At 42.3% G+C, this 24,893-nt stretch overlaps 1 protein-coding gene across 2 annotated transcripts in view; it reads left to right on the forward strand.

Moving 5' to 3' along the window:
* Positions 1 to 24,893, forward strand: part of TRPM3 (transient receptor potential cation channel subfamily M member 3) — a 247,270-nt gene that overhangs the window by 195,139 nt on the left and 27,238 nt on the right. For both annotated transcript variants that reach the window (XM_040356686.1, XM_040356694.1), the window contains 3 exons: positions 1,846 to 1,974; positions 16,179 to 16,430; positions 17,774 to 17,948. In XM_040356686.1, the coding sequence (XP_040212620.1) occupies positions 1,846 to 1,974; positions 16,179 to 16,430; positions 17,774 to 17,948 (556 nt within the window). The remainder of the gene's footprint in view (positions 1 to 1,845; positions 1,975 to 16,178; positions 16,431 to 17,773; positions 17,949 to 24,893) is intronic.

Below are 24,893 nucleotides of genomic sequence, written 5' to 3' on the forward strand. Positions count from 1 at the left end.
TGAATAAGAAAACCTTTACTGCAGAAATATGGAGGCTGTCATTACTTACCTCTCCTTTTAAAAAAAAGAAAATAGGTCTGACTTCACTGTGACTTTTTTTTGTTCAGGGCAGTGACTCCGAAACAGTCTAAACTAGAGGCAGCCAGGAAATCTGCTGTTTTAGATGTTTTGATACTTGAGAAACCCTCATTGAAGGGATGGCAGTGGGTAGTGATAGAGTGTGTTAAAGGGGCTGTAAAGCTTTGTGTTTTTTTTGTTTTTTTTAATAACAAACATATTATGCTTATCTCCTCTGTGCAAGGGTTTTGAACAAAGTGGCCCTAATCCTCCTCTCCTGGGGTCCCTCCTGGCTCCTCCCCCCATTGAGTGTCCCACGGAGAAGTGCCTTCCCTCGTGCGGGCGTGCTCCCATGTCCTGCTGCTGTTTCTATTGACACATACACAATGACTCCACCCGGCCCCTTGGCTCCCGCATCATTGGATTTGATTGACAGCAATGGGAGCCAAAGGCTCCTGCTGCTATCAATCTATCCAATGAGGACCCAAGACACCGGCTGGAGCTGGTGTGCTCGTCACCATCGCTGGAAAGATCAGGCTCAGGTAAGTAAAAGAGGGGCTCTGGGGGGGTGCTGCAGCACAGGAGGTTTTTCATAGGTGAAAAACCTTGAGCGTTTAAAACCCCTTTAAATAAAAGCGTTTAAACTTAAAGTGGTTGTAAACCCTTACATATGCCCAGTGAAGTGACTGGTCTCAGGTGATACACAGAGACGAAAGCTTTAGTAACACTCTGTAAAGCTCAGTAAGGATAGCTCTGAGAGCTGATTGGAGGGAAGGGACACAGCCCCCCTTATCACAGCAGAACACGGAAACAGAGCTGAGGTTGTCAATCAGCTGGAGGTCCCTCACCTGTCACCATTTTTCTCTTGGTGTCTGGAAAACTTGCCACAAGTGATTAATGCTGATAGCAGAGGGATGAGGCAGCAGACAGAAATGACACTTAGTGCTCTGGATTCAGACAAGTACACACTATAGAAAGATATGCTTTGTTCATATTTCATGTCTGAGATTTACAACCACTTTAAGTTTTGGGGCTTTCCAATAGTGCAGTGCAGAAAATGCAGGCAGCTCTGTGATGGAAACAGGCACCAAAACAGTGCGTCTCAGCTATTCTTCTATTTGGTTTAGTGGAAACATGCAACAAAATCCCCTGTTGATGGGAATGAACCCTACATGATTGTGTTACAGTGAAGCTTTTCTTTCCCACGATTACTTAAAATAAAATGCAAAATAAGATGCATGCCATTACCTGTAGCTTTAACCAAAAATTCTCTTTAAAACCGTGCCAGAATCCAAGAAGATCCAATTAATTGAACTTGCTGAGTCTGAATTTACATTGGCTTACGTACATTACATTCAGCCCTCTCCCACCCATTTAGGAAACTACCAAGTCAGTTGTACTTTTACATGGCAGGCAGATGTGAATGATGGGCTTTGGTAGTGCGTAGAGCGAATTACAGCAGGGCCAGATTTGCCATTAAGCATAACAATCTTATGTCGAGGGGTGGCAACTCTACACCTACAGCTGCTTCTGGACCCACCCTATTGAAATAATCCTTCATAATCTTACACCAATGTATGTTTATCACCAGATAGCCACCAAAAGGATTAGTTACAGCCCTCTGTCTAATTCAATTAATGAATTCACACCATGTAAGATATATTTTTGAAGACCAAACAATGTAATGTCAAAATTATCATGGGGAAAAAAAGAACACATGTAAAACAGCCTTGTATTCTGATATGATGACTTTTTTGTTATAATACTGTTGTTTTTGTCTTTATACAGATGGCTTACATGGGTTATCTTATGCTCTTCAATTATATTGTATTAGTAAAAATGGACCGCTGGCCCTCAATGCAGGAGTGGATTGTTATTTCTTACATCTTTACATTGGGAATAGAAAAAGTGCGAGAGGTAAAATCCAAGTCCAGTTATTTTTTTTACAATCATGTGTTTCATATCATTGCCAACACACACTATAATGTCTTCAATCTTCTCTACATATTATGTTATCATTACATTTAATGTTATTTGTAGGTGTTATTTTCTATATAGTTCTACTTGAAGGTTATATTTATTTGTGACTTTATCATAGGGGGCTGCATTGAGTGATGATTTTCTTTTAAACATTTCAGCTTATGGCACATTAATTTCTGAAATGTTCAAATTATAAGGGCTCGTTCACACCGTACGTGAAAGAAAACTGATGGGAACTGATGATAAAACCATGCAGATTTCACTTACAGAGACCTCAGTTTACATCAGTTCAAAATCAGTTTTCATGCGCGTTTCAGTGAGCTTTCATGCACGTTACCATCAGTTTTCATGCACGTCAGTTATGTGCCCTGTGAGCCTTATTGTGGGATTGGATCAGCAGGTTGGCGGTGGGACACGCATTTACCAGCATTCCTATAGGCTTTATACTAGTTATGTGCCCTGTTCACACTAATGTTGATGTCATGTCGGTTTTTTTCCCATGCAGAAAACTGCATACATGTTGCAGACTCCTGCGAAGAAAAAATCTGCATGTTGTAGTGTGAATGGGGAACATAGAGAACAATTGTTTTTGTTGTGCCCTTGCAAAACGCATGCAGAAAAACTGTCATCTCTGCACCATGGTGTGAATGAGGTCTAAAGCCCCATACACACTATTAGATTTTCTGCAGATTTTTGTCTTCAGATTTACCAAAACCATATAATATGAGGTCAAACCTTAAGTGTTTCAATTTCTATGCAATCAGGCATCATTACACTATATGGTTTTGGTAAATCTGAAGACAAAAATCTGCAGAAAATCTAATAGTGTGTATGGGGCTTAAGGGTGCTTTTTAACATCATTTTACAACAATGTGAAAGTTCTGCCTGAAAAATGTATGTGGAAGTTTGCAGACTGGCCACTAGAGGTCTCTAAAATCTCATGAATTGTGCTGTACCATTAGTTCCGCTATGAACCAATATAGCCTTAGTGTGATAATAAGGGAGTGATGATCAACAAGCATGAGTAAAAAATCTAATTTTGTTGCACAATACACTGAGGATTGGCTGAGTTATCTAGCTATGCGATATAAAGCCGGACAAAGATCTAATATAGTTAAAATACTCCAGAGCATATTTATCAAGTAATGAACAATCAACTGCCAATCAGATGACTAAGAGGTTCTTTACATAATTATTAAGTGCATTTACCATACATGCATGCACCAGATCTAGTTTTATCTAAAGCAATTTAATTACATGGCAAGGTATCAACAAGAAAATAATGACACATATAACGATGACAGTGCCAATCTGTGTTTAGACAGTTTCTCTTTGAAGATGGCAATGCTTTGAAGATGGCACTGATTTTATGAATGATACCAGTTTAGGATTTGTTGCACTGTTAGCAATAGACTGGCTTTCCTGCAAATGCAGTCAAACAGGTTGAATACAGTGTCAATACAGGCACCTAATTTGAATTCATAGATTCAACTGCTTAACCACTTCACTACAGGGCGTTTTCACCCCCTTCCTGCCCAGACCAATTTTTCATTTTCAGCGCTGTCGCACTTTGAATGACAATTGCGCGGTCATGCAACACTGTACCCAAATGAAATCTTTATGTTTTTTTCCCAGAAATTGAGCTTTCTTTTGGTGGTATTTGATAACCTCTGCGGTTTTAATTTTTTTGCGCTATAAAAAAAAGAATAGCGACAATTATAAAAAACACAATATTTTTAACTTTTTGATTTAATAAATATCACATTTAAAAAACAAAAACAAAAAAAACATTTTTTTCCTCAGTTTAGGCCGTATTTTTCTACATATTTTTGGTAAAACAATCGCAATAAGTGTATATTGATTGGTTTGTGCAAAAATAGGGGATAGTTTTATTGCATTTTTATTTCTTTTTATCTTTTTACTAGTAATGCCGGCAATCAGCGATTTTTATTGTGACTGTGACATTGCGACGGACATATTACAGCAATTAGTGCTATAAAACTTCACTGATTACTGTGTAAATGTGACTGGCAGGGAAGGGGTTAACCACTAGGGGGTGGGGAAGGGGTTAAATATGTTCCCTGTGAGTGATTCTTACTGTAGGGGGAGGGGACAAGGGGAGGAGACTGATCTGTGTTCCTCTGTACTGGGAACACACATCGTCTCCTCACCTCTGACAGGAGGTGGATTTGTGTGTTTACACACACAGATCCACATTCCTGCCGTGATCACGGGCAATCGCGTGCCAGGTCTCGAGCGATGCCGCCCCCTAACGGCCGGGAAGCCCAGGACGTCATATGACATCCACCGGGAGGGAGACAAGGTTCCTGCCGACGTCATATTACTATGGCTCGGTAGGGAACTGGTTAAAAATACCAATATGTCTGATTCCCATTATTTATAAAAGTGCTTGAAAAAAAAGGAACATCCCTTGCATTCCCAGTGTTGGTTAGAAAGTTAGGGGGAAACAAAACTGACTGTATGGGGTTGATTTACTGAAGGCAAAAAGACTGTGCACTTTTCAAATTGTAGTTTAACTCTGCAAGAGCAATTGTAATTGCTCCAGAGTTTAATAAATGAGCAGAAGCTCTGCTGATTTTCACCATCCAATCATGTACAAGCAAAAACATTTATTTTAAATTTTCCTTAAACGTGATTGGGTACTCTTTGCAAAGTGAAGCCTTACCTCATTTACTAAGCTTTGGACAAATGCACCTGCAGAGGGCAACAGCTCTTTGCAAAGTGCACAGTCCATTTGCCTTTGGTAAATCAACCCCTATGGCCCTATGGCCCAAATGTAAACTACTCAAAGATGAGACATGGGGGGTTATTTACGAAAGGCAAATCTACTTTGCACTACAAGTGCAAGCTACAAATGCAAAGTGCACTTGAAATTGCACTGAACGTGCACTTGGAAGTGCAGTTGCTGTAGATCTGAGGTGAAGATCTGAAATGAGGGAAAGCTCTGCTGATTTTTCCTCCAATCATGTGCAAGCTAAAATGCTGTTTTTTATCTTCCTTGCATGTCCCCCTCGGATCTCCAGCGACTGCACTTCCATGTGCACTTTCAGTGCAATTTCAAGTGCACTTTGCACTTGTAATTTGCACTTGTAGTACAAAGTGGATTTGCCTTTTCGTAAATAACCCCCATGATCTCCAACAGTGATTTAGGAGTACAACCAATCAAAGATCACCCGATAAGTATTCTGACTACAGTAAACAGAAATCTGATTGGCTGCTATAGGTTAATAGACTGAACCTTGCACATGCAACTTGCCAATTGTCCCGCCTTACTAAAAAAAAATGCAGATTATGGGGGTTATTTACTAAAGGCAAATCAACTTTGCACTTGAAAATGCACTTGGAAGTGCAGTCGCTGTAGATCAGAGGGGGACATGCAAGGACAATACATAACAGCATTTTAGCTTGCACATCATGATTGGTGGATAAAATCAGCACAGCTTCCCCTCGTTTCAGATCTTCCCCTCAGATCTACAGTGACTGCACTTCCAAGTGCACTTTTGGTGCACTTGCAGTGCACTTGTAGTGCACAATGGATTTGCCTTCAGTACATCAACCCCTATGTTTAATTGTACACACCAAACAAAATTGCCTATCTATCCAGAGTTTTTTCTTTCTTTTTTTTTGTTAGACAGCTATACAAACCTCTTTAATAAGAAGCCAATGTATTTGCAATGCCATTCCTTGTACATTAAGCCATATGTATTGTACTACATCATGTGACTACAGCCAGTGGTTCCACTTTATGTGAGAAGGTTATAAAAGCTGTATGTATTTGGATTATATAAATCCCAGATTAACATAAATCAGTGGAATTTCTGACTTACTGCGTTGGAGGTTACCTAATTGATTTCTATTGCCTGGAGTTGCTCTTTAATACATGTAACAACACTAAGAAGTGCATTTATTTGTTCTGTGTTAAAAAATAAAAAGGCACGTTAATTTTTGCTAGTAAATTGCAAAGAGAAAATATGAAATAATAGTAATAATAATCATAAACATATTAATAACAAAATAAATACCTGTCATTTTAGTGTGTTAATTTTTGGCTTTTAAAATCTGTCCCAAAAAGCAGTTGGGAATAGCTGTTGAGTAAAGAACATGGACGGAAAGAGGAATGGTCGAGTGCTATGCACAAAGACTCTGTGCGTGGTGATCCAATGTCAAAGCAAATTGGATTTTAAGAACAAAAATCATGAAATAGAAAAATGAATAGGGTTTTATGACAGACAATTATTATTGTGCTCAGAGTCATTATTAATTTATACCCAAAATAGAAAGTTGATTATTATCAGATATTACAATGAAGGCCCATAAAATGGTCAGATGAATTCTGAATAGGCAGTTGACTTGCATATGCAGCCCGTAAATTACACATTCCAAGGGGTTGATTTAGTAAAGGCACATAGACTGTGCACTCTCCAAGTGCAGTTGCTCCAGAGCTTAGTAAATGTGATGAAGCTTCACTTTGCAGAGATTACCCAATCACATGCAAGGAAAAAAAAAAACAGCATTTCTGCTTGCACATGATTGGATAATGGAAGTCAGCAGAGATTCTGTTCATTTACTAAGCTCTGGAGCAACTGCTCTTGCAGAGTGCAACTGCACTTTGCAAAGTGCACAGTCTATCTGCCTTTAGTAAATCAATCCCCAAGTCTCAAATACACAGAAAATATTTTTTTTTCCATGTTAGACTAATGACCTAATGAAAAATGCATTTTTCTATATACGTTTTCCATTTCAGCAACTGTTGCCTTAAAGCGGGTGCTCCACCCAAAAGGGGAAGCTCTGCTTGTTTGCTTCCCCCCCCCTCTGCTGCCACATTTGGCACCTTTTGGGGGGTGGAATGGGTACTTGGTTTCAACAGGTACACGCTTCCACTTCCAGGTGACTTCGCTGTGGCAAAGTCCCCTGGAAGTTCTGCCCCCTCCTCCTTCCCCCGCGGCTGGGCCATTCACAGTATCTGTAGCTGCTGACTAGGGATGAGCTTTATGTTCGAGTCGAACATGAGTTCGACTCGAACATTGCCTGTTCGCCCGTTCAGCGATCAGTGAACAATTTGGGGTGTTTGCAGCATATTCGAAAAGCCGCGGAACACCCTTTAAAAGTCTATGGGAGAAATCTAAAGTGCTAATTTAAAAGGTTAATATGTAAAATATTGTCATAAAAAGAGTTTGGGGACCCGGGTCCTGCCCCAGGGGACATGTATCAACGCAATTTTTTTTTCAAAACGGACGTTTTTTCAGGAGCAGTGATTTTAACCCCTTACATCCCTGGCCTATTCTGGCACTTCTCTCCTTCATGTAAAAATCATAATTTTTTTGCTTGAAAATTACTTAACACCCTAGGGAATAAAGTGGCGGTCATTGCAACTTTTTATCTTGCACGGTATTTGCACAATCATTTTTCAAACACCTTTGTTTGGGAAAAAAACGGTTTCATGAATTAAAAAATAACAAAACAGTAGAGTTAGCCCAATTTTTGTATATTGTGAAAGATGATGTTACACCGAGTAAATAGATACCTAATTTGTCACGCTTTAAAATTGCACACACTCATGGAATGGCACCAGGGTTATTGCGAGAATTATTGCTCTCGCTCTAACGCACGCGCCGATACCTCACATGTGTGGTTTGAACGAAGTGACTTACGTGTACGTTCGCTTCTGAGTGTGAGCTACTGGGGACAGGGGCATTTTAAATTATTATTTTTTACTTAATTTTTTTATTTTTACACTTTTTTTTACATTTTTTTTATATCACTTTTATTCCAATTACAAGGATAAACAAATAAGACCCCACATCTCTCCTCCAGGCTGGAAAGCATGAGATTGGGAAAAAAAATTCACTGATCTCATGCTTTTAGCTGTGGCTTTGCAGCTTTATTTACTTCCAGGTATCTGGGCGTGACGTCATAATGTTCTCCGGGCCTCCGATGGCACCGAATGGAGGCGGGAGGGGGGAGTCCCCTCCTGCCACCTATAAGAAGGATCAAGTGGTGGAACCACCGTTATGATCATTTCATATGGTGCGCAGAAAAGAAGGATATCTAAATGATGCCTGTAGCTGTAGGCATCATTCAGACATCCCCCCTAAAGTCCAGGACTTCATATGATGTCCTACGGTAGGGAAGTGGTTAATAATGCTTAAAGTGAAATATTCCTTTAAATTTCGTACCTGAGGGTGTGTATAGTATGCCTGAAAAGTAGCACATGTTTCCCGATTTTAGAACTGTCCATGTACATAATGTCATTTTTAAAGAATAAAAAGTCATTTAAAACTACTTGCAGCTAATTATGAATTGTCGGGTCCTGGCAATACAGCTCAAAGTCATTGAAAATATGGCTTATTGGAATCTGGAAGACCCCTGATATGGAATTTGGGGGGACCCCACGCTTTTTTTTTGGTTCGGGGTTACCCTTAATATTCACACCAGACTTAAAGGGCCTGGTAATGGACTGGGGGGGGGCCTGACGTTTTTTTTTCAATTACTTTGATTTGTATTGCCGGGACCCAACAATTCATGAAGCCGCGAGTAGTTTTAAATTACTTTTTTTCCTTTAGAAATTATATTTTGTGCAGGGACAGTTCTAAACACGGGAAACATGTGCTACTTTACAGGCATACTATACACACCCTCCCAGGTACAACATTTTAAGGAATATTTCACTTTTATTGTTTCACTTTAAGCATTATTAAAAGCACTGCTCCCGAAAAAAAACTTTAGTTTTTAAAACTTTTTTTGCATTGATTCATGTCCCCTGGGGCAGGACCCGGGTCCCCAAACACTTTTTCTGACAATAACTTGCATATTAACCTTTAAAATTAGCACTTTTGACTTTTCATGTTTGTGTCTCAGACTTTAACAGTGTTTGTGTGTTCGAACCAATTTTTTGCCTGTTCGCATGTTCTGGTGCAAACCGAACCGGGGGGGTGTTTTTTAATGTTATTAAAAAATACCTTTCTTTTCAAACTACAGCCCTGTAATTTTCTGAAAATGCAATGCAGCATGTCTACCTGAGGGTTCTGTACACAGAATGTGTACAAAACTCCCCCAGAAATATAATTTCCTGCTTGTGTGATTGGCTCACTGATTTTCCCAAAAGTCTGCACTAGTCTGCACTAAGATAGATAAGTCAGATTTCAGGCATCCCCTGAAACAGAAATGTCATGAGGACAGGGCCTCTTCCCGACAACCCTGGCCGTTGGTTGTCGGGGTCTGCAGGCGGGGGGCTTATCGGAATTTGGGAGCCCCTTTATCAAGGGGGCCCCCAGATACCGGCCCCCCGAATGAGTATGGGCTTCATCGTAACCCCTACCCATTCACCTGGGGGAAAAGTGTCAAGAAAAATGTTGAGTCAAGCTGATGTTGACTCGACAAGCTCTCCCGCTGTAATGCCGTGTGAGCGGTGCGCAACCATTTAAATGGGCATTGGGCGTGGTCACCGGGTGATGTCACCCGGTGACCCTGCCTGTATGACATCACAGTCCCGGGGGAAAGTTGGGACTGTGACATCGTACGGGCGGAGTCACCCAGTGACCACGCCCCATGCCTATATAAATGGTTGGGCACTGCTCACACGGCATTACATCGGGAGAGCTCGTTGAGTTAACATCGGGACAGGAGAAAGAAGGAAGAAGACGGCAGAGAAGACCGGGCCCCCCGCTAGTAAAAGAGCTGCAAGAAGATAGTGGAGGGGCCAGGCAGAAAGCACCGGAGAGCGCGGAGAAGAAAGCGGAGAGTCGGAAGAGACAAATATTTAGTGCAAAAAATCTTGAGGAAATGCAAAGATTGCAATAAAGAATAAAAAAATTATCTTCATGCAAAAAATTCCAAAAGGGTGATCCTCAGTAAATAAGTCCAATCTCATGCGAAGTAAATAATATTGTCCATAAAATTCAAGATGTGCAAAGTGACAGAAAATATAATTGCATTCCACCGCAAACTGACAGGTGCTCCACTCCAAGTGACCCGTTCTCAAAAGCCTCTCACTTCAGCTGGCTTGTAACATAAGCCTCCCAGTATCAAATGGCAGCAGCAAACAATCACGGATTGAGCACTCCAAAACTTCCAGGGCTAACGATATCCCAGCAGCTCTCAATAATGATACATGGCCCCCAGTGGTAGATAAAAAACAAAAAGGGGCTCCATAGTGCAGTATTGTTAAAATATAGATTTATTTCAATAACATCACACTTACATTTAGGTAGAATACGAACAGCAACATAAGCAAGTTCCACCACTCTCGGCCGCGAGTGGGGATGAAGTCACCAACGGCTCTTCTCCTTCCCTTACGCATTACGTGACTGGTCACGCCACTTAGTCATAGTGTTTTTTTTTCTTGACACTTTTCCCCCAACTGAATGGGTAGGGGTACAATGTACCCCATAGTCATTCACATAGTGTGGGGGCCAGTATCTGGGGGCCCCCTTGTTAAAGGGGGCTCCCATATTCCGATAAGCCCCCCGCCCGCAGACCCCGACAACCAACGGCCAGGGTTGTTGGGAAGAGGCCCTGTCCTCATCAACATGGGAACAGGGTGCCCCAAAGCACTCACCCCCCATGTTAAGGGCATGTGGCCTGGTACGGTTCAGGAGGGGGGCGCTCGCTCGTCCCCACCCCCTTTCCTGACCGGCTGGGCTGCGTGCTCAGATGAATGAATGAATGAATGAAAAACTTATAAAGCGCGGCGCATGCGAACTGAATCGCTTCTGGGCGCTAGTTGTTCGTGTCTCATGACATCAAAAGAGCAGAGTTTTGATTCGTCTTCTGAAAGTCAGGTGGTTTTCCTCCAACCGAATGCTGGTTGGTAAAGCGTTCCATAGTCTAGGACCCTGAAAAGCAAACCTTCTTTCTCCTTTGGACTTGTATTTGGTTTTTGGTACCCTGACCAGATTTTGGTCGGTGGATCGCAGAACGCGATTCGAATTGTGAGGTTCTATCTTGTCGCAAAGATATTGCGGAGCCTTCCCATGGATGCACTTATGTGTCAGGCAGAGTGCTTTAAATGCAATTCTGTCCTTTACTGGCAGCCAGTGAAGGGATCTCAGCGAAGGTGAGATTGATTCCCATTTTTTTTTCCCAGTCACCAGTCTGGCGGCCGTATTCTGAACGACTTGCAGACGGGAGATTTGGTACTTTGGGAGTCCGAGGTACAGGGCATTAGCATAGTCCAGTCTGGAATTCACGATTGTTCCCACCACGACTGCTACGTCTTCTTTGGGGATAAATGGAATAAGTCTGCGTAGTAGGCGCAACAGATGGTGCGCTCCGCTGACTACTGACCCTATTTGTGCGTCCATTGTCATGAAGGTGTCGAAGATGACCCCGAGACTTTTGACTTTGGAGCTAGGGGTGATGATTTGGCCCAGAATGGGCGGGGGTGTCCAGGTTGTTGCCAGTTGACTCTTTCGGCTGGCGTGAAACATAAGGAGTTCTGTTTTTGAACTGTTGAGTTTAAGATAACTCTTAGTCATCCAGTTTTCTATCAAAGAGAGACATTTCTCTAAACTGAGATGATGATCCTTTTTGTTGCAGATGCGAAAATACAGTTGCGTATCGTCTGCATAAGAGTGGTAGAGTAGTTCTTGGCTACTGATAATATCAAAGAGAGGGCGAAGATAGATGTTGAAAAGCACCGGTGACAGGGGGGATCCTTGGGGGACTCCACATGACACCGTGCGCTTTTCCGACGTGAAACAACCCAATTTAACTGTTTGTGATCGGTTTTCAAGAAAGGAAGAAAACCATGGTAAATCACCTTCTGCGACTTCTGCTACCTTGGCTAGTCGCATCAGTAACAGTTTGTGGTCTACCGTGTCAAAGGCTGCGCTTAGGTCCAGCAGAACCAGGAGACAAGATTCTCCTTCGTCTGCGGCCTCGAGGACATCGTCCCATATTTTGAGTAAGGCCGTTTCTGTCCCGTGTCCGGGACGGAAGCCTGATTGTAATGGATCCAGTAGATTGTGGGTATCTAGATGCTGTTGCAGCTGTTGTACCACTACTTTCTCCATTATCTTGGAGAGAACATTTAGGCCTGTTATGGGACGGCGGTGAGTTGGGTCCTTGGGATCCAGGTTAGATTTTTTCAAGATGGGCTGGATTGTGCCCTCTTTCAACAGGGATGGCACTGTGCCTTCCTTAAATGACTGGTTTATAAGCTGTGTGATGGGTGGTGCCAGGATGTCGGCACATTCCTTCAGCAGTTTGGTGGGGATGATATCATTGGGCGATGTGCTGTTCCGCAAAGCACCAATGATATTTTTTGTGGTATCGATGGAGATCGGTTCCAGAGTGAACTTTGTTGATTGTAGAGCGTTTCTGTGGGTGTTTTGTGGTTGATTGACGGTGGGGTTGAGGGGGGTATTGTTTTGCATGATGCTTTCCCGGATTCTTTCAATTTTGTTGATGAAGAAATCCGATAGTTCATTGCAGAACTCTTGGGTGTCTGAGTTGGGGACTTCAAGACATCCTGGGTTCATGGTCTGGGTGACCATCTTGAAGAGTTCGCGGGGGCGGTTTAGGGCGCTGTTAATCGCCATAGAAAAATGATGTTTCTTGGCTTTGAAGATTTCTTTATGATATCGTGTTGTTATTGCCTTGTAGATGATGAGGTTATCCTCTGCAGGACTTCTTTTCCAGGCGGCTTCCGCCCTTCTGCGCTCTTGCTTCAGAAGCGACAGCTGGTTGTTGAACCAGCTGGACTTTCTTTTTCGGATGCAGGCTTTGCGTTTCGGTGCTACTAAATCGGCTGACTGTAGCAGGGCTGCGTTTATGGCATCCAGTGTATCTGCGGCTGTTTGATGTGGATGGATTGTTTTGATTCTGTTTCCCAAGGTAGATTTGAAGAGTTCCGAATGGAGCTACTTCTGAGATCTAGCCCAGTGTATTGTCACCGGCTTGGGTGCTTTTATCACTGGGGGAATTTTGGAGATTATGAAATTAATTGCATGGTGGTCTGTCCATGGCAATGGTTCATTTTCTAAAATGCTTATTTTCAGATTTTGTCTGAAAATTAGGTCGAGTGTGTGACCTGAAGCATGTGTTGGCCCGCATATAAGTTGCTGTAGCCCTAATCCCTCCAGGTGATCAATGCAGGCGTCCGCAATGGGATCCTGTGCGGAGTTGGCCCACAGATTAAAGTCCCCGAGCAGCAAAAGGTGTTTGCTGTTAAGGGTATAAGTGGATATAAACTCCGTTAATGATGGCAAAAACTGCGATTTTGGCCCAGGTGGCCTATAGCAGAGGAGAATGTGAACAGTCTCCTGGGGGGAAGTTTGAAGTTGAAGAGTAAGGGTTTCCATGAATGGAAGAGGATTTTGAAGGGCTGGCTTAGTGATTGTAATGTGATTCTTGTGGATCACCGCCAGGCCTCCTCCTCTTTGCCCTATTCTGTTTTCCGTTATAATGTGATAGTTTTCTGGCACCAATTCTCCGAGAATGGTGTTGCAGTCGTCTGAGAGACAGCTTTCTGTAATAAAGAGGCAGTCTAGATCGTTTTGTAGTAAGAAATCGTGGATTTCTAATCGGTGTTTTACTGCCGATCTTGTGTTGATCAAAGCACATGATATGTGCTCGAGCTGGGTTAAATAGTTAAAATTTTTGATGGTCGATCGTCGATCGAATCTCAAAAGTTGCTCTATTTTTAAGGCCTTTTTGGTGACGGCTGGTAATGCTGTTGCGAATTGTCTCAGACCCCGAATAGAGTGCGCAGAGTATCGCAGATTAGCCATTGTCGCCAGTCACATTGTCGTCAGTCTTTCCTAATTGCGGCGGCCGCGAATGAGGCCTGGTCTGGCGCGGATGCGGGAAGAGCCACGAGACGCCGGACGTGATGGGTGGAAGACTGTCCAAGTGAGCCATCACTTGTTGAGTCTTCTCTCCCCGATTGGTCCAGAGGAAGGCGAAAAACCCCAGGCGTGCTGTGCCAATCTGCAGCGATCGGGGGAAAAAATTCCTTCCTGACCCCTTAACGGCGATCGGTGCAACCCTGGATCAATTGGCTAGGGGGGTGTGGTGGACCCTGCCTGGCTGCACTATCCCTGGGGAGAGCCGACTCGTTTGAGAGCGTCCTGCTCTCACTATCCCTGGGGTGAGCAGACTAAGATGAGAGCGTCTGCTGCACCGCTGAATCTATATAGCAAGAGTTCCAACTTTATTAGCTGCAAGCTTGTTCTGGATCAGTGATTGAAAAAAATAATGAAGACTCCTTTCTTACCTCCTGTTTCAAACTCCTGGTTTTTAACTCGCACTTTTGATCAAAGAATGCACTTCTGATCAGAGAGTCCACATGTGAAGCCACCATCAACTGGGAGCCAGCTCCTCTGGGAGCTTGTACAGCCACTTTATACTCACCTGTGAAGACCTGTGAACAAACACACACCTGTGAACAATTAAACCCTCCCCTTAATTAGCAGAAAGGAAAAAGAAAAAAAAGCTGTTTAAAAAGTGTCAGAGAAAAAGAGGGGAAAAAAATCTGCAAGCAGAAGCAAATGATAGCCAAATCCTGGTTTTTAACTCGCACTTTTGATCAAAGAATGCACTTCTGATCAGAGAGTCCACATGTGAAGCCACCATCAACTGGGAGCCAGATAAGGGTCTGTTTGAATTTTGGGGGACCCCCACGCTGTTTTTTCGGTATAGGGGTTCCCCTTTAAATCCATACCAGACCCAAGGGCCTGGCATGCTCTTGGAGGGGGAACCCAATGCCATCTTTTTATTTAAAATTTGGCGTGGAGTTCCCCCTCAAGATTCATATCAAACACAGTGCCTGGTATTGGCAGGGATCCAAGTCGGATCGTATGTCGGCTTCAAGTCGCAGGGCAAAGTCGGATCCAAAGTAGTTCTAGTATCGTGTCGCACCAGTGTGAACCTGGCCTTAAGGGATGTAGGCCCAGCAGCTTTCCTCATTAGTGCCCTGCAGGTGCAAATGGTTGATAATTATGAAACCACTCCCGTTAGAGTTAGACACTTTCAATATGGATACAGTTAAACACACAGGAATTTCTTCAGAAAAACAAAAGGTAGGAATCTGCAACAAAGTTTGTTAAAATCCTTGCAATGACATGGATCACCCTGAGGGTAATCTTTTTTTTCTCAACAAAATAGTTACTCTTTAATTCCTCCTCTTTTCCCATAAGAGCACTAGCCCCACCCTTAATACAAAGTGGATACAGCCTCTTGAGAACAAATCTTACTTGTCATTACTGAGGTTGGGCTTACCCCTCTCCCTACTCCCGTTTTATAAAGGTTTGAATATTGGCTATTCTTTTTACATACAGTAAATTATCAATATGGACAAGAATGGTATTGCTATTGATAACAGTAAGAATTTAGTGAGCAATTTGTTGTATTTTGCAATATTCTGCGCTTCACACAGAGTTCAGGGGTGTGCTATGTGTAGAGTTCAGGGGTGCACTGCACACAGAGTGCAGAGTTTAGGGGTGTGCTATGTGTAGAGTTCAGAGGTGCACTGCACACAGAGTGCAGATTTCAGGGGTGCGCTGGACACCTTCTTCCACTGCTGCTTACCTCTGCATCCCCATCCACATCCCACTTCCACCCCTCTTCAGCTCTAAATTCTGCATTCAGCCCCCCCCTCCCCCTCCACAGTCTTATCTTCCTCCATAAAAGCTCCAACATCTTCCACATATATTACTTGTGTTGCTGAATTAGGCTGAAGCACCCAGCTGGCTCTAGTACCCCCCTGCACATTGTAGGTGGCTCTGCCTCTCTCGTTTTTGTAAAGCACCCCAGGCACCTGAATCTCCCTTGTCCCGATCCTGCACTCAGTGGGAGCCGCTCAGAAAAACAGATTTGTGGGAGCCATTGGGAGACAATCTGTCACTTGTAAACACAGAAGCTAGACTTCTCTATGTATTAGTGATAGTGATGAACAAGGAGCAGAGGGTCTGAGCCAGAGGTGGTGGAACTCAGTTCCACCTGAAAAAAAGCCCTGATCCTAACAAGCTAAACCTGATGTTATAAATTACATTTTATTAGCAATCTTTCTCCTGAAATGTGTGTTTATAGATGGTGTTTATAAATTGCATACAATATCAGATATAGAGCTCCTGTCATCCCAAATATTGATTGTAGTCATGTGCTGTGTTTCCACACAGATCTTAATGTCTGAACCAGGGAAGTTGTTACAGAAGTTTAAGGTTTGGCTGCAGGAATATTGGAATGTGACAGATCTCATCTCTATCCTTCTCTTCTCTATTGGAATGATATTTCGCTTACAAGAGCAACCTTACAGCAGCTACGGGAGAGTGATATACTGTGTAAACATCATCTACTGGTATATACGCTTGCTTGATATTTTTGGTGTCAACAAGTATCTTGGACCATATGTTATGATGATTGGCAAAATGGTAAGTCAACTCTAAAGCATAATGTGATCATTCAACCTTCGCTTTGGTTTAGAGAAAGGTTCCATTTGGAAAATGGAAATGATTGCGTGATTGGCTCATTGCTTTTCTCAAAAGTATATGCAGATGGAAGTCAAAATTAAGACATTTACTGTTATATGCATTTCAATTTTTCTGATAAACTTCCTATATGTCTAATATGGGATGCAAATGATGCCCCTTTTAATATCACAACACCAAGATTCTCAGGTAATGATAAGGAAGGCAGGCCCTACCACTCCCCCAGACATTTTTAAAAAGGACTTACTGAACCAATCTTCTTCTTTTTCTTCTTTCTTCTTTCTTCTTTCTTCTTTCTTCTTTTCTTTCTCTTTCAATGGTAGAGAAGGATTTGGGTGTTCTAGTAGATCATAAGCTCAATAATAGCATGCAATGCCAAGTTGCAGTTTCCAAAGCAAGCTAAATCCTTTGTAATAAGAGAGGTATGGACTCCAGAGAGAGAAATATTATTTCGCTCCTGTACAAATCATTAGTAAGCCCTCATCCAGAATATGTATAAATACATAAGTGATCCATATAGTGAACTTGGTGGTGAGTTATTCACTTGGTCATCACAGAGGACAATGGGGCACTATTGACGTCTGGAGAAAAAGAGATTTCGGGGCAGATCCACAGAAGAATTACGCCGGTGTATCTCTTGATAAGCCACGTAATTTCAAATTTTGCGCGTCGTATCTTTGTTTTGTATCTACAAAACAAGATACGACTGCAAGCGTACGTCTTAGTACGCCGTCGGATCTTAGGTGCATTTTTTCGGTGGGCGCTAGGTGGCGTTTCCGTCGAATTCCGCGTCGACTATGCAAATTAGCTTGTTACGGAGATCCACAAACGTTTGCGTTCGGCTAATGTACTGTGAGCTGCAGGTACCCATTTTTAGCAGGGGTTTACTGAGGCTTGAAAATGATTTTAAGGGTTTCTTTAAGGTAAATGGTTGAGAAAGGCTGATCTAAAAGTGCAGTTATTTACATTATACCCATCACCATTTGAATACATTTTGGTATATAGAAGGGAGAAGAGTCCTCAGAAAGGAATATATGGATGATGTTGTTTGAGCACACTTAGGTATACTACTGAGCCATGTGAAAAAGAGTACATATTAGAAAATGGTTCACTTATCCAGTGCCTGGTCCACAAACTGCTTATATACTGTAAAATCTTAGTTGAATTTTTCTTCTTAACACTCTAGTATTCTTCATGTCTGTATTATATCCCCTGTTATCCTATCAATGCAGTGTGGAAGGACTAATCGTTTTCTTTTTTCATTTCCTGTATCCCAACTTATGCAGATGATCGACATGATGTACTTTGTGATCATTATGTTAGTGGTGCTGATGAGTTTTGGTGTGGCAAGGCAATCCATTCTCTTCCCCAATGAGGAGCCATCATGGAAACTGGCAAGGAACATTTTTTACATGCCCTACTGGATGATCTATGGTGAAGTGTTTGCTGATCAGATAGACCGTAAGCAAGTCTTTTATGATTCTTTAACTATTCTGGTATTTAAAAAACAAAGAATTCGTATTTTAGTCATGTTCAGCCAATACATGGCTCAAACAGCAAACCCTTTTCTGTGTTGTGGAAGCATCAATGGAAGATCCATTTAAAAAATGAACAGATTCCTCCATCCACACAATCATGGTGGATAGAGGAATCCTCCCCATTGTGTATTGTAATGTATGAAACAAGCACCACTTACACCACCATAGACAAGTCAAAAATGTTGTTATACTGCAATGGTCTATTTCAGCAGCAAGTTTTTAGTGTGTGCCATGTCTTCTGATTCTCGTGGGCTGCTTCTCATGGCAGTCCAAAAGCATAGCTTACAGTTTACGTGGCAACAAAATCTACTGAAGCTGTAAAATCCAGTAGGTACCCAAAGGGATCTGAGACACACCCATGTGGTCTGGGATTGAATTTCAGATCTAAAGAATGCTACGTATTACTGAACATGACAAGAGTCAAGACTTTACAATGTGATTTTTGGGGGTCTGGGATAAAATCGTTCCTAAAATCTTTCCTAGGGGTTTAAATAAAGCAATTTTTAAGTCAAACTGAGAGTGCTGGGGTGGGCCGTATTGATGCTTATTGGGTTGTGTGCTGAAGATCCTATACAAGTGAAGCCGAAAGTCAGCTGTTGTGTATACGCATAATTAAATACTGTTGAAGGTGTCTGAGAGAATGTTATTAAGGCAATTCCAGTTAAACTGAGCTGCAATCAGCAAGGAATAGATCACCAAAGCAGCAGTTTACTGCTGTAGGAAGCTGCAACAGTTCTGTCAAAGCTTTATTACTGACAGTAAGGCAATACATTATGCAATTTTATTTCCTTCAACTATCATTAGATTCATTTGTTATAAAATATTGTATACATTTTTTTGAATCCCCTCTTCTACCCCTTTATCTTGTAATAAGTTCCTGGTATCCTCACTTTCGTTAATACTGGGCGTGATCTGGCATAGATAGTCTGTGTTCTACCAGTATGTAATTGATTCTAGAGTACTTCCCATGTACAGGGGAATAAAATCTATAATATCGTGTTTTCGGATGTTGCACCCTCCAGATATTTACCATTTGGTATTGATGTAAGACCTTTTTTGATCCTACGTATCTGTCGATTCTTCACCCATACATGTGACGTACTATCTGTGTTTGGGTTCAGACAAAAATGTTAATCTCCTGCTAAGATCATGTATCCTTGTATGAATGCTATTAATTTTCTGAAGGTTTCTTCTAGATATATTATTGGGTTTTTATTTAGACACATATATTTGCTAATGTGCACTCTATATTATATAATTTACCTTTCAGGAACAAAAATCTACCCTCTGGATCCACTAATCTCTCTCTTAACATAAATTGTGTATCCCTTTCCATCCCTATTGCCACTCCCTTTGCCTTTTTTGTTATTGAGTCCCCATAGAGCCACATTAGATGCTCTTTTGAGTATAGCTTTATCTTGGACTCATGAGTGATGTGTGTTTCCCCTTAAAAAGCTCCTTCTCTGCTGCGGGTCCCCGGGCTTGTCTTCACTCAGGCGACTCGGCGCTGTTAGGTCTCATTGGGTTCACTCGGATCTCGTGGCCAGCTTCAACTCGTAAGATCTCCTTTCCTCTCCTTGCTTACCCAAGACTGGGGGTGTTTTCAGAGCTGCCTCCCTCAGTTGGATCATTCGCCTCTCCGCGGATCGGCCATGCTACAGGCACCGGTATGGTAGCTTGGGGGGAGGGGGGGTGTCTCGGCATTAGATAGGGGCTTCAAGAGCTTAAGGCAGACTCCTTGCTGGCACCATCTTCAGGCCCCTCCCTCTCATGTATATATCCCTAACAAGGAATTTGGAGATTTGGGGAAGGCTGGAAGCAATAGAAGGTGCTTTTTTGAGTTAGGAATGATGTATGCATTTCTAACTCAAGAAGCACCTTCTATTGCTCTCAGCCTTCTCCATATCTCCAAATTCCTTGTTAGATAGTTGCTAGCTTTGTTCCTCATGCTCCCACTGTATGTATTACCATAGCAAACCTCTCTTGCTCACTTCCAAGATGTGTACTGCTTGCACTAGGTTCATTAAATAGCAGATGTGTGTGGATTATTTGTGAAAAATAAGGATATTGTTGAGTGTCACTTTCTTTATTACACTGTTGTTTATCCAATGAAGGTCAAATACTTACAGTACAACAAATATGACACAATTGAATCAATAGCTCCTACAATACCTTCTTTAACTGCTTGTCCACTGCCCGCCGTCAAATGACGGCGGGAGGAAGACCCTCTTGTTCTGGGCGGACGTCATATGATGTTGCGCCTTCTTAAAGTGACACTAAAGGCAGGCTGGGAACTGAAGAGGATCACATGGACGCGCGCGGGACTTTCGAGGGGTCAGGTAAGTAAAACGGGGGTTCGGGGGGGGGGGGGCTGGTACCGTCGGATGTTTTTTCACCTTAATGCATAGGATGCATTAAGGTGAAAAAAACTTTACCTTTACAACCCCTTTAAGCCACTAGGGGGCACGCGCGATGCCGGCGTCGCGTGCACATGCCACGTCACTGGGAATCCGATGCGCGTGCCCAGTAACTGAGCAGGACTGTGGATCTGTGGTGATCCTTTGTACATAGGGACAACCATCGGTCACCTCCACCAGTCAGTCCCCTCCCCCACGGTAAGAATCACTCCCTAGGGAACGCATTAACCCCTTGATCGCCCCCTAGTGTTAACCCCTTCCATGCCAGTCACATTTATACAGTAATCAATGCATTTTTAGAGCAGGGATCATTGTATAAATGTGAATGGTCCCAAAAATGTGTCAAAAGTGTCTGATGTGTTCGCCGAAATATCGCAGTCATGATAAAAATCGCTGATTGCCGCCATTACTAGTATAAAAAAAATAAAAACATTTTTTTTTTAGAAATCTGCTAAAACTTTTGCGCAAACCAATCAATATACACTTATTGCGATTTTTTTTACCAACAATATGTAGAGGAATATGTATCAGCCTAAACGGAGGAAAAAATGTGTTTAAACTTGTCCCTCTTTTTTTGTTTATAGCGCAAGAAATAAAAACTGCAGAGGTGATTAAATACCACCAAAAGAAAGCTCTATTTGTGGGGAAAGAATGATAAAATGACATTTGGGTACAGTGTTGCATGACTGTGCAATTGTCATTCAAAGTGTGAAAGCGCTGAAAGTTGAAAAATGGCTTGTGCAGGAAGGGGGTGAAATTGCCCTGTAGGCAAGTGGTTAATAATGTCTTTGCTGTGGTGAAACATCTGATATTCAGTACAGCCTAACAAAGTGCCTCGTGAACAGAAATACATGAGGGTTCTCAAATGAGAGCATCCTTGAGTTTGTTGTTTTTTACTTATGCCATGTTATGCTAGACATGGTAATAAAATAGATCAAAAAAGAGTATTAAAATTACTGTAAAATATCTCCACACAAGTTCCTGTAGCCGTTCATCTCATACACGCCCTATTTCTCTTCTGATATTTATACTGCTTTTATCTATTTCCATATGTTCATTCATGCACATTATGCAGAAATAGAATAAAATGTCCTAGGAAAACTCATTATCATCTATGCAGACATACCACTTCACACATGATTAAAGTTATAGTGCCCGGTTAAATCCCAAATTTTGTCCAAGAGCATCAAATATAAAAGGATCCCTACAAAGTTATTTATGACAGCTATAAAATTATATTGATTGTAATCTCATCTTCAGTTGAGCCATTTATATACATTCAATAACACCTCAGATATCTAAAACACATCATTGATTTTTTTTCTTGGTTTAACAAGAAAGCCAAGATCTCTCTCTCGTAAATGCTTCCAGCTCAGTATTTAGGTGGGTTATGTCTTTTAGTAGAACAGCCCCTTATCACTAATCTGCTAGTGAAATCTCCTCAAAGAACAGTAATAAACATGTGACTGAGGACATAACTCCTTCCCACTCTAATATCAGATGAATATGGGTTCACTTCAGCCCACTTGCAGGTATATTGAGTCAAGTTCCAATCTTTCTTCACCTCCTCTCATATCACTTTACACGTCAATAAATTAACCTTTTATGATAATAGTCTATGAGGGAAGAGAATGTTCTAGGGAATCTGAAATACTCCTGTGTTTACCCCTACTCTGTTAATAATTTGCCTAATTAGCCCTACAGTCCATCATTTTACAACAGGAAGGTATTACTACCGTCCACATTCACAGATGCAACACCGATTGCTGTATTGATGTCATAAACACGTGTCCATTCTAGCTACTTTTTAAAACGCAGTAGAAAAAAACAAATGTAATTAATTTTATTGTGGAAAATGGATATTTTGAGATATATGTTGTAACTACAGAAGTCAAAATTTGTGAATATTTCTTTTAGATCCAATTTACCAGGCTCACATGAAATCTCCACTTTTTGTGCATCTTAAGCCTCATACACACGATCGGACTTCCAACTGACTTTTCTGTGGATTTTTCTCCGAATGGGCGTTGGCCGTGAACTTGGTATGCATACACACGGCAGGACTTTTTCAGCCAACTTTCACCAAATCACGTGATTTTTCAGCTCTTTACCGCCACCCTGTGGGCAACTTCTGCTATTGTTGGCTGATCTTTAGCATTGGTTCTGAGCATGCGTGTTTGTACTTTGGACTTTAGTCCGATGGACTTGTGTACACACGATATAATTTTGCTCCATCGGACATTTGTTGCCAGAAGTTTGTCTGTTCTCACAGCGAACATTTGTCCGATGAAAAAGCGAAAAACGTTTATCCAATGGAGCGTACACACGGTCGGATTGTCCACTACAACAGGTTCGCCGGATATTTGTTGTCAAAAAGTCAGATCGTGTGTATGGGCCTTAAGCTTAACATAATTTTGTAACAGCATGTAGTTTTACATGCCCTTTGTAGCAACCAAGGTAATTTTTCATTGGTTTGGGATCAAACATATACAATCTAAGTTCGGGCCCCCTCATCCTTCCCCCACCGCTGGGCCATTCAAAAGGCTTGGCAGGGTTCACGCATGCGCAGTAGAGAAAGGGTTGTGAAGCCGTAAGTCTTCACTGTGGGCTTCCCTTCGCTGAGATGGCAGCAGAAGCACCCAGGAGCTGATTGAAAAATTGGCTTAGGTGAAGACACCACTGGATTCTTGGATAGTAAGTGTCCTAATATTAAAAGTTTTTTATTTTTTTTGAAAGAGTCTGGAGCTCTTCGACCCTATTGGACGCCTAACACTTAGGCCCCATACACACGATAGAATCCATCCGCTGAAAAATCACAGCGAATGGGTTTCAGCGGATAGATCCTATGGTGTGTACACTCCAGCGGATCTGTTTCCGCGAATATATCTCCCCTGGGATGGATTCCAGCAGATCGAATATTCGCTGACATGCTAAACAAATCCATCTGCTGGAATCCATCCCAACGGATGGATCCGCTGGTCTGTATAGACTCACCGGATCCATCCGTCCGAAGGGATCCCCCGCATGCGTCATAATGATTAGACGCATGCGTGGAATTCCTTATATGACAGCGTCGCGCACGTCGCCACGTCATAATCGCGGCGACGGCGCGACACGTCATCGCCAGAGGATTTTGGCACGGATTTCAATGCGATGGTGAGTACACTCCATCGCATGGAAATCCGCACAAATCCTCGAGAGGATTTATCCGCGGAAACGGTCCGCTGGACCGTATTCGCGGATAAATCCTCTCGTGTGTATGGGGCCTTAGGCGGAAGAGGAGACACACAGGTTAGGAAGTCTGACGAGCAGACACTGGAGCGGTGGCTGCCCGCACTTGAGGAGAGGAGAAGAACAGCCCTACCAATGCAGGAAAGGAGGAGAGCTACACAGCGGGTAAGTGGACCGGCTGGTGGTCAGTGCCGCTGGCGGTCCAGTGGGTGTCTCTGTGGTTAGTGCCGCTGGTGGTCTGGCGGGTGGTCAGTACCATGCCGCCTGAAGGCGGGGGGGGGTTGGTGCATATTTTCCACCCCCCCCAAAAGGAAAACCCACCATCCGCCACTGAGGGCCAGAAGCATCGGCAATGGACCCGAGAAGAGGAGGATATGGGCTTCTCTGTGCAAAACCACTGCACAGCGCAGGTAAGTATAACATGTTTGTTATTTTTAAACAAAAAAATACAAGACTTAGTATCACTTTAATGCAAGAATTAAGACTATGTGAAATGATATACGTCACACCCAGCAATAATATTTTGGTATCAGATAATAAAAATGATGAGATCTGCTTGTCACAGCCTACTGCACTTTGTACAACATGATTACCTTGTGTTCTTAAGTAAATGAGCCTTATAAAATATATTTACAACCATAATGCTCATTTATGTTCATGTTCAAGATATTAAAAACACCAAAGTTGCACTACATATTCCAAAGCAACATTCACTTGCAGCACATTATCATCTCCAACACCTTACATTCTCTTACCCATCACGTCTACCAAGTAAATGATGTGTCATTTTAGACAATGTGCCCTACTGTTGCATCCCTAATTCTTTATTGATATATTGTTGTAGCCCTCTTATGAGTTATGAGAACTGGCCCTTCCCAAACAGGATGTTGTGCTAAACCTGTAGATAGATAAGAGAAACAGAACTTTCACTAAGTGGAAGAGTGGGTTTGATAATAACATTGACAGTGCCTCCACCCAGGACAGGGCCTCTGTGAACACAGGGGATTCCCTTCCTGTAAAATAACAGGTATGAAAACAATATTCTAATCAAAGTAATTGGGAGAAGGGGAACTACTGCAATCACCATAAAACATTAACCATAAGCATTCACACCAGTATGTAAATAATATTTGTAATAGTACATGCATCCAATGTACAAACAGGTATTATTAGCAAAGAACCCCAAGCGTCCTGGTGGAATTGAGCACAAATATCTAGGT

This window comes from Rana temporaria, chromosome 1, assembly GCF_905171775.1.
Source record: "Rana temporaria chromosome 1, aRanTem1.1, whole genome shotgun sequence".
NCBI classification, from domain to species: Eukaryota; Metazoa; Chordata; class Amphibia; order Anura; family Ranidae; genus Rana; species Rana temporaria.